The following is a 10,912-nucleotide window of genomic DNA, read 5'->3' on the forward strand; positions in this document are numbered from 1 at the left end:
ACCTTGGACAAGTTCAGTCACCTCTCTGAGTATCTGCCTCATAACATCATTGGTGCCCAGCATATAGCCAGTGGTACTTAAGTATTTATTAAAATGAAGCCGATATGTTCATATTTTGCTATTATTTTTAAGAGTCCTCTCTAATACATGGCTTCAGGCAGAGAGGATGGACCCAGGGAAAGATGTGCAATGATCTGTGGGTGGATGTAGTGACAGAACTTGTGCTGAGTACTGCAGGGACCAGTACAAGGTTGGCGTGTCTGGGACTGTGGGATCGTGGCCCACGCTAGTGATGTGGGCTGCAGAAATGGGGACCTTGCATTAGGATTTGTGTGTGACATGTTCCCCGCCCCCATCCCAGCAGTCTGGATGTGTGCAGTAGAGGATGTTGAAGGGAAAAGGTGGTGGGGCAGCATTAAAGAATTAAATAACCTATAATCCTGCCACCCTGATTACACTGGTTTTGGTTTTGTGTGGTGTTTTATCTGGATTTTCACATAGTTTAAGCATGGCATCTGTACTATTTTGTAATCCATCTTCAGCTAACATAAATTTGTGTGTGTCTCTACCTTTCTAAATATTTTAATTGCAAAATAAAGGAAAGTGGAAGTGAAAGTCGCTCAGTCATGTTTGAGTCTTTGTGACCCCATGGACTAATACAGTCCATGGAATTCTCCAGGCCAGAATACTGGATTGGGTAGCCTTTCCCTTCTCCAGGGGATCTTCCCAACCCAGGAATCGAACCCAGATCTCCCACATTGCAGGCAGATTCTTTACCAGCTGAGCCACAAGGGAAGCAAAGAAGGAAATTGTTGCCAAACAAAATCAGCTGTAGTGTTTTAGAAATTTCAAGACTGTTCAGTCTTTGTTGGGGAGAATTTACTCCAAAGTACAAGGTGAAAGCTAAGGTTGTTCTTTGTTTGTACATGGGATTTTCTGTTTCTGTTACTCACAGTAAAAATTCTGTGTGTCACAGTGAGGGTTGTATAACATCTTCCCTAGCTGCAGGGTAGATTTTCTTACTCAAATTCTTTGTGAGCAGTGTAACTTCCTGCTCAAAAAAGGACACATTGGTTTTATGTCTGTAATGGGAATATTTAGTCAGATATTCAGAGAGCTTTTTCCCACAGATATTTTTATGGAGGTCACTGCTTTTTCCTCCTTTCCATGAACTCTGGTTTGTTGTAACAGTCTAGTTCTCATGTGAGGGACTGTGCCTTGGTCACAAATGAAAGATGACATTTAAACTTGATAGAAATGTCAAATTGGGAATCTGGGTGGTTTTCCCACCCTTCCTGCTCAGGTTGGTTTGGAATAAATGCCCTTTAGAAATAGTGGTAAGAATTGGCCCAAGCTGCACTTTGGGGAATTTAGGAAAGGAAGACTGGCCGCTTGTCAGAAGCAGGGCCAGGCATTTCTAGCCTCCCATTTCCCTTTCTTTGGAAAGTCTTGGTAACCACCAAATGTACCATGATCCAGTGCCTTGGGTCTTTTCAGTCTTGAACCAGGCTTTGAGACTTCACTGTTGAACTGAACCAGGTTACAATACTGTGGCCATGCCTTATAGAAAAAGGAGGAGCTCCAAAGAGCGCTGGCTGGGAGCCAGAAAACTGTTTCTTCTCAGCCTCATCACCTAACTCTGTAACATTTGTGCGATCAGTCGATCAGTCATGTCTGACTCTATGACCCCATGTACTGTAGCCTGCCAGGCTCCTCTGTTCATGGAATTTTTCAGGTCAGAATAAAGTGTTCTGCCATTTCCTTCTCCAGGGAATCTTCTAGACCCAGGAATCAAATCCATATCTCCCACCTTGCAGGCGAATTCTTTACTGCTTCACCACCTGTGAAGCCCTCATTGGCCCAGTTAACCCTCTCTGAGCTTCCACTTTTCTCCCTGGTAAAGTGGTATCCTCTCAGCTTCTCTTAGGGAGAGCAAATGAGAAATGGACAGGAAGATGTTCTGGAATCCTTGAATCAAGGACTGGAATCCTTGAAACAAGGGGAGGATGGTGTTCCTTTGATAGCCATGAAGCCCTGTCTTGGCTTGAGGGGATAGGACGTCCTGCCTGCCTGGTTCTTGATCACAGATGGAAAAGCCTGAGTTGCATCAGTGAAGCTGGAAACCTTGGCCAGGATCAGTATTCCTCAGAGTATTCCCAAAAGAAGTATTGGTACTTTCTGTGATAAACCCCACATCATCACTAAAGATGGTTCCAGTTGAATTACAGGTATCTGTAGGTCAGGATGCATAACTGGCTTTTTTATTTGGAGTCATATTATTCACCCTGAATCTTTTTCTAGGAAAATTAACTTAGAGGTTTACAGTCTGTGCAAAAAGTACTGTGCTTCTCTTTTTTTCTTCCTTAAGCTGTCCTCTTCTACTCTAGAAATTTCAGGAATATCCATATTCCTTTTCTGAGTTGAAAATTTCTGTCAAGTAGTTAGCTGTTCGTGGCATGTGCTGTTTTCCTCCCAGATCTTCCTCATTGTAGGCTTTCTCTGTCCCCCTCGTACCTTTCCTTGTCCTCCTTTCAGCCTGTCCACGTGAAGGGCAACCCTCCAGATCAGAGATACTGGGTCACGTGCTACTTTAACTTTAGGAGAGTTATCCTGACTTAGAGGAATCGTTTGTTTCTAGAAAGCATATTGTCTGGAATCTGGAGATCAAAAAAAAAAAAAAAAAAGAATGAGACCATGATTTATTTACTAATAGGATGATTGATTCTTTAACTGTATCAGGTACCCACACAGACACATTCACGCTCTCCTGTCCTTGCAGGTCAGTCCCATAGCAAAGAGGTTTAGGTTGCCAAAGATGTGTGGGACTGAGACCTTCAGTTTGCTCATGCTGCTGCTGCTGCTGCTAGTCAAGTCCGACTCTGTGCGACCCCATAGACGGCAGCCCACCAGGCTCCACCGTCCCTGGGATTCTCCAGGCAAGAACACTGGAGCGGGTTGCCATTCCTTCTCCAATGCATGAAGTGAAAGGTGAAAGTGAAGTCGCTCAGTCGTGTCCGACTCTTAGCGACCTCATGGACTGCAGCCTACCAGGCTCCTCCGTCCATGGGATTTTCCAGGCAAGAGTACTGGAGTGGGGTGCCATTGGAGGTTTGTTCATAGGTGTGTTCAAAGGCTCTTTGAAAGGAGCTGACCTAAGGAGGAGGGCATGGACCCTAGGCTTAGTGTGGATATTTTGAATTGTTCAGGTTGTATGTGACTTGGCACCCTTTGAAACTATAATTAAGGAGTAGGAAATACCTTGTGGGTTTTTTGGTTTTTTTTAAATCACTTTCTTTGGAGGAAGTTTAAGAAGGCCCTTGGTAGCTCAGTAGTGGGATTCTTGAGGGCTGGAGGGTGGGTAGTGCTTGAGAAGGGAGGGAAGAATGAGGAGATGGGACACTGCTTACCAGGTGAGCTGAGACCACGCACGTACCTTTATATCTGCCATGTTCTCTAGATGTGTAAAAGCTCTGGGGGAGTGAAGGTATGATGTAGGGATGGCTTTATAAAAACATCTTTCACTTATATGTCCTTAGCCAAAACTATCCAGCAGTAATAAATACAAACAACTAGATTAGAATCTGCTGGACAGATTTTAAGAGACACAAAAAGTTTGTGAATCCCCATCGATCTCTTCTGGGATGTTCAATATACTGATAACTTCACAGAATTCTCAGCATGACAAATACCTCTTCTACCATGAGGCTATTTGTTAGAATGAGGGAATTTTAAAATCTTACAGTAAAAACTACTCTTGATTAAAATATATAGTAAATAAAAAATAAGTTACAAAGATGTAATGGACAGCACAGGGAATATAGTCAATATTTTATTGTAACTTTGTATGTAGTATGATCTATAAAGACATCAAATCACTATGCTGTATATCTGAAACCAATACGTTATAAGTCAACTATGCTTCAGTTAAAAAAACAAAAACAAAATCCAGTGCTCCTCCAATAATACCAAATTTGTTATCTTTCACCATTCTTTTTTTTTTATTACTAGTTTAGTTTTTAAGTTTTTGGTTTTGGTTGTGCTGGGTCTTTGTTGCTGTGCGCGGGCTACTCTCGTTGTGGCGAGTGGGGGCTGCTCTCTCGTTGTGGAGAGTGGGGGCTGCTCTCTCGTTGTGGCGCGTGGGGGCTGCTCTCTCGTTGTGGAGAGTGGCTTCTCACTGTGGTGGGCTCTCTTGTTGCGGAACATGGACTGTAGACCCTGGGCCAGTAGTTGTGGCATGCGGGCTTAGTTGCCCCATGACTTACGGAATCCTCCCGGGCCAGGGATCGAACCTGTGTTTCCTCTCATTGGCAGGCAGCCTCCCAACCACTGGACCATCGGGGAAGTCCTACGTCATTCTTTTTGAACTTCCACGTTTCGTATTGAAATTTTAGAAGAATCAATGTTTATTAACTGCAACCCGCCACCCGCCCCGCCCCCTGCCCAAACCCACTTTGTTCTAGAGGTCAGAGAAGAGTGCTCCCGTTTGACATGGTGGTCTTGAAACCCCATCACCTTGGTTAGGGTTCCAGCTCTGCTCTTAACATAGTTACTTCTTTAAATCTGTTTCCTCAAGTGTAAAATGGGAATAAAAGTAACAGTATCTACCTCAGAGGTTCACTGTAGCAAGATAACGCCCTGGCACCTGAGAAGCAATCCTTCTTCAGGATTCTTTTCAAGGATGAGTTCTCTGCTGTAGAATTAACCTGATAAGAAAATTCTTTACTGGGTATTGCCATTCCACTTTGGAGGATTCTCTTTTAATGTCAGGCTTGTCTAACTGGTGGTTCTTGGGTAGGTCATCCATCTCAGTAGTGTCAGAACTCTGCAGTTACAGCACCAGCAAACTGTCTCAGTACTCTTTCTTTGTTGCGTTGCCCACAGCCTGAAGTCTGTTCTTGGCCTTTGATATTTCACTAACATGTCATTTTCATTTCTCTTTTCCTTCTTGCTATAAATAGCAGAGTTCTCAAGGATACAGTTTGAGTTTTGACAAATGTATACATGCATGAAATGATCATCTAGATTAAGAGATACAAAGTACATTTCTGTGCCCCAGAAAGTCCCTCCCGACCCTCTCCATTCAAAACCCCCACCCCTATCACATTCAGATTTCTAGGGCCTAAATTAATTTTTGCCTTCTTGAACTAACATAGAGGGAGCATGAGGCCTGTCCTCTCCCTCACTATACTCTTTCTGCTCTAGCAGTAGTTTTCCCTTTTATAGCTGGGAGTTGTTCCAGTGTATGAATGTACCACAGCTTCATAATCCATTCTTCTCTTGATGGCATTTGGGTTGGTCTCAGTTGTGGGCGATTCGGATGAAGCTGGTGTGTGTCTTTTTATCTCTCTGAACACTCGGTGTGGTTAGTGTCTCCTCTTAGCCCTGCAGCCTTGGGCAAGTGTCTTAATCTTTGTACATTGGTTTCTTCATCTGTGAAATGCTAGGTTGGGAAATAGTTCAAAGTTGTGGCCATCGTTTTTTTATTTAAAAAAAAAAGGAAATAGAATAAAATAGGTGATTACGGTGAATGACATGGAACTCCACATGCTGCAGCCCACATATAAATAGTTATGTGTGTACAGGTGTGTACATAATAACAAATATAAATTGTGTTTGTTATTTTGAATTGTGAGCACATATGTTTGCAGCACACTAGTTTGTATATGTCCTTGTATAAGCAAGGAAGTTGAAGCACCTGTGAGTTGTCTAGTTAATGTGTATCTCTGCCCTCAGATGTCTAAAACAGCCACAGTGTTAAGGGTCACTTACTCACACCTCACTGTGGACCAGCCAGTACTTTAAAAGCTTACTAACATAAGCTTACAGCCCTCGAAACTTTCCTATTCAGTTCAGTTAAGTCGCATCCGACTCTGCGACCCCATGAACTGCGGCACGCCAGGCCTACCTGTCCATCACCAACTCCCGGAGTTTACCAAACCCGTGTGCATTGAGTCGGTGATATCATCCAACCATCTCATCTTGAATCTCATCCAACCATCCCTTCTTCTGCGCTCAATCTTTCCCAGCATCAGGGTCTTTTCCAATGAGTCAGCTCTTCGCATCAGGTGGCCAAAGTATTGGAGTTTCAGCTTCAACATCAGTCCTTCCAATGAACACCCGAGACTGATCTCCTTTAGGATGGACTGGTTGGATCTCCTTGCAGTCCAAGGGACTCTCAAGAGTCTTCTCCAACACCACAGTTCAAAAGCATCAATTCTTCTGCGCTCAGCCCTCTTTATAGTCCAACTCTCATATCCATACATGACCACAGGAAAAACCATGGCCTTGACTAGACGGACCTTTGTTGACAAAGTAATGTCTCTGCTTTTTAATATACTGTCTAGGTTGGTCGTAACTTTCTTCCAAGGAGTAAGTGTCTTTTAATTTCATGGCTGCAGTCACCATCTGCAGTGATTTTGGAGCCCCCCAAAATAAAGTCAGCCACTGTTTCCACTGTTTCCCCATCTAATTTGCCATGAAGTGATGGGACCGGATGCCATGATCTTCGTTTTCTGAATGTTGAGCTTTAAGCCAACTTTTTCACTCTCCTCTTTCACTTTCATCAAGAGGCTCTTTAGTTCCTCTTCACTTTGTGCCATGAGAGTGGTGTCATCTGCATATCTGAGGTTATTGATATTTCTCCTGGCAATCTTGATTCCAGCTTGTGCTTCCTCCAGCCCAGCATTTCTCATGATGTACTCTTCATATAAGTTAAATAAGCAGGGTGACAATATACAGCCTTGACGTACTCCTTTTTCTATTTGGAAACAGTCTGTTGTTCCATGTCCAGTTCTAACTATTGCTTCCTGACTTAAGTGGGTTATTATCACCATTTTATAAATGGAGAAGCTGCTTAGACATCAGTTGTTATACAACTTGCCTGAGGTCAGAGAGCTCAAATCGAAGATGGTAGAGCCATGATTTGAACCCAGGTACTGCAAGTCTTGAATCTGTGCTCTAAACCACTGTTCTGGGGGACATGAAAGAGATAAGTGACATGTGAGCAAATGCAGTGAATAATAATCTAATCAGTACCATGGTTCTCTCTTTTATTTCAGATATGAGAAATGAGTGTTGGACGTCGAAGAATAAAGTTGTTGGGAATCTTGATGATGGTAAATGTCTTCATTTATTTGATCGTGGAAGTCTCCAAAAGCAGTAGCCAAGAAAAAAATGGAAAGGGGGAAGTAATAATACCCAAAGAAAGGTTCTGGAAGATATCTGACCTTCCTCAGGCATATTGGAACAAGGAACAGGAAAAGCTGAACAGGAGGTTCAATCCCATTTTGAACACGTTAGCCAACCAGACAGGAGAAGCATCCGGATTCTCCAATATAAGCCATCTCAATTACTGTGAACCTGACCTGAGGGTCATGTCAGTGGTTTCAGGTTTCGACAGTTTGCCAGACAGATTTAAAGATTTTCTGCTATATTTGAGATGTCGAAATTATTCACTGCTTATAGACCAACCAGATAAGTGTGCAAAGAAGCCCTTCTTATTGCTGGCGATTAAGTCCCTAACTTCACATTTCGATAGAAGGCAAGCAATTCGGGAATCTTGGGGCAAAGAAACCCATGTGGGGAACCAAACAGTGGTGCGAGTCTTCTTACTGGGCCAGACCCCTGCAGAGGACAACCATCCTGACCTTTCAGATATGCTGAAATTTGAGAGTGAGAAGCACCAAGACATTCTTTTGTGGAACTACAGAGATACATTCTTCAACTTGTCTCTGAAAGAAGTACTCTTTCTCAGGTGGGTGAGCACTTCCTGCCCAAATGCCGAGTTCGTGTTCAAGGGCGATGATGATGTTTTTGTGAACACCCATCATCTCCTGAATTACTTGAATAGCTTATCCGGGAACAAAGCCAAAGATTTGTTTATTGGTGACGTGATTCATAATGCTGGACCTCATCGGGATAAGAAACTCAAGTACTACATCCCGGAAGTTGTTTACACTGGCGTCTACCCGCCTTATGCAGGAGGAGGCGGATTCCTCTACTCCGGCCACCTGGCCCTGAGACTGTACAATGTGACTGACCGGGTCCTTCTCTACCCCATTGATGATGTTTATACTGGAATGTGCCTTCAGAAACTCGGCCTTGCTCCAGAGAGACACAAAGGCTTCAGGACATTTGATATAGAAGAGAAAAGCAGGAGTAACATTTGTTCCTATGTAGATTTGATGTTGGTACATAGTAGAAAACCTCAAGAGATGATTGATATTTGGTCTCGGTTGCAGAGTGCTCATTTAAAATGCTGAATTATGTGCAAACTATATTTTACATAGAAATGTATCTCAAATAGTTCCCATTTGTGTTTTCTTCCATTAGAGGTCATTTCTATGTAAAACCATCAAAATTGCCTTTATAGATCATGTCCATTTGACGGCCTCTAAACCCTTCAGTTTAGACGTAAAGCGTCTGCCTGCAATGCGGGAGACCTGGGTTCAATCCCTGGGTTGGGAAGATCCCCTGGAGAAGGAAATGACAACCCACTCCAGTATTCTTGCCTGGAGAATCCCATGGATGGAGGAGCCTGAGGGGCTACAGTCCACGGGGTCGCAAAGAGTTGGACATGACTGAGCGACTTCACTCATTCACTCAAACCCTTCAGTGTGGTACTTCCTGAAGAGGGAAAGCAGAAGATGCTAATTTTTGATGTAGAATATGACAAAATGAATGATTCTGACTCTTCCTGTTAGCCAGTGGTCATTATTTTCTAACTTGTCCCCCTCATCATTTGAAATCATGTTTCTAGAATTTGACCATATTTTTGTTTTGCCCTCATATGATGATAATCCTATTTCCCATTATAATGAGTAAATTATCAGTTTAGGTATTCATAAACCTATTGGCAGAAGAGACATTGTTCTATATGACTCAGTAGTTTTAGTGAAATGCAATTACACTTGTTTTCATGAAATTTAGATGAAGTTTTAAAATCATCTAGAAAAAATTGACTTTTGTCAGAATTGCCCTGCCACCCCAACAGTATTTCCTCGTGTTAACCTAATCAATCAGTTTTGCAAAATGAGCATCGCTGGGTGACATTTATCCAGTTTATCATGTTTTGGTCTTATGATCATCATGAGAAAGCTTAACTATCTTGCATTTGGTCTCCTGGGTGGTATCATGATAGTTCTCTTTTTTAGTATTTGAAAATAATGAGTATGATTCCATAATCTTCAAACTGAAGATTGAATTGTCCCTGGCAACCATATTGTATTTATAATTTTTCATTGTGGACCAGGAAAGCATATGTAACTTTTGAACTTTAAGTGAAAAGATTGAAATTGCAGACCTTTTCATGAATGATTTGTCAGTTTAAAACTTCAGGATTCTATTCTTGCCATATGGTTACATGTTACTTACACAAAATTATTATCCGAAGTAGTGACTGCTTTCCTGTTTCAGTGTAGAAGTGCCTGTGTTTTTATTTATTGTTCAGATCAAATACCAAACATTTTCTTAAATATATTTTGTGTAATATTTTATTTGTATACAGTGTTGACTTATTTAACTAGAGCATGGTATTTTAAATAGTAAAGTAACATGTTAAATAGAACTAATGGTTATTTTTGAATTTTAAAATCTGTTCTCTTTTGGGGGAATATAAACTAGGATTCTGCCAAACTGTTGCTTATATATACTATCTTGTGACATGCTTTCTTGAGATATTTTTGTGTTGTAGAGATGAAGATTCTTACAGATGTGATAGTGGAAACTGTAAGAAGAGGGAAATAAAATCACCATATTTTTAATTGTCATGTGTAACGTGTCATCTATAATTTCTATTTCCTGTATTTAATTACATTTTTCCCCAAAAGGCCTTTCCCAAAAAGGCTGCCTTTTTCCCCCCAGAAACTATTGACTGCAGTAGTAATATTGGGCTATACCTTTTTCTCTGTCTCCGTGGGTCATTTGTCTTTGCATTTAATATTTTTTAAAGTGCTTCCCCATGTAATGTCTTTAGAGAGGAGCATGAATATTTATTTATGCTTCCACTTCCTGGTAGTATGAAGAATTTAACTAGGAAATGGAGCAGCATCTTAAAGATTATATCATCCTAAGCCATATCCATTTTGGGATTTGTGTGTTTCTGTGAAACTTAGATGTATGTTCCATCTGTGATGAAACAGAGCCCCCTTGACCACTCATTTTCCTGGACTTGTGCTGAGAAGAAACTGCTAACGTCCAGTTAAAAACGAGTAGGCATTGGATGGAACTCAAAAAACAGAAGGCTTATTGTGAGAACACATAGCACACTGTCCTCTCCTACTGGGAATGCCAAGGCCATACGTGTGAGTGGATGTGAGGACACAGATACTCACTCACTGTGGGGTTTGCAGGCTTGTAAGTTTGGTCCTTCTCAAGGGCTCATGTGCTGGCGTCTGACCTCTCAGCTCCAGTGCTTGTGAGTAAAGGGTGGTGGCGCACACCACCACGTCAGGTTTAGAGAAGAATAATGAAGCTCTCAGAACATTCATATGCAGTTGGTTCACAGATTGTTTGTGTCCATATACAAGCATGTGGTTCCTGGACCATGTGTTCTCAAGAAGCAGATTTCTCTCCTGAGGAAGATGTCTTTTAATTTTTTTTCTTACAGGGATTCTCCTTCACTGAGATTTCAAGTCTGCAGAGATAGAAGAGACACAGCAAGTTTTGAACCATGTTTTGAAAAGCCACAGAGGGCCTTTGGTGAGCCTCCTCATCACATGTAGCTTCGTTTGAACATCAGTCCTGGGTGCTGATGATGTTTGGTGGGTGAGATGCTCTCCAGATCTTCTTTATTTGGCCGAGGTTCTCATGCAGTCGTTACCTGAGCCCACAACACAGGTCATTGACCTCATGGGATGACCCTTTTTCAGCAAAGGGATCCTAAGTATTGGGTTCACCGTTGGTACTGGCTGAT

The 10,912-nt window shown here is 42.0% G+C and overlaps 1 protein-coding gene across 1 annotated transcript in view; it reads left to right on the forward strand.

Moving 5' to 3' along the window:
- B3GNT2 (UDP-GlcNAc:betaGal beta-1,3-N-acetylglucosaminyltransferase 2) overlaps positions 1-9,761 on the forward strand; it is a 32,594-nt gene extending 22,833 nt beyond the window's left edge. Inside the window, exon 2 of the mRNA XM_019970371.2 lies at positions 7,059-9,761. Within this exon, the coding sequence (XP_019825930.1) occupies positions 7,068-8,261 (1,194 nt within the window). The 5' untranslated portion in view covers positions 7,059-7,067 and the 3' untranslated portion in view covers positions 8,262-9,761. The remainder of the gene's footprint in view (positions 1-7,058) is intronic.
- Positions 9,762-10,912: the final 1,151 nt, after the last annotated feature.

The sequence above is a fragment of the Bos indicus genome, chromosome 11 (assembly GCF_029378745.1).
Source record: "Bos indicus isolate NIAB-ARS_2022 breed Sahiwal x Tharparkar chromosome 11, NIAB-ARS_B.indTharparkar_mat_pri_1.0, whole genome shotgun sequence".
In the NCBI taxonomy this organism is placed as follows: domain Eukaryota; kingdom Metazoa; phylum Chordata; class Mammalia; order Artiodactyla; family Bovidae; genus Bos; species Bos indicus.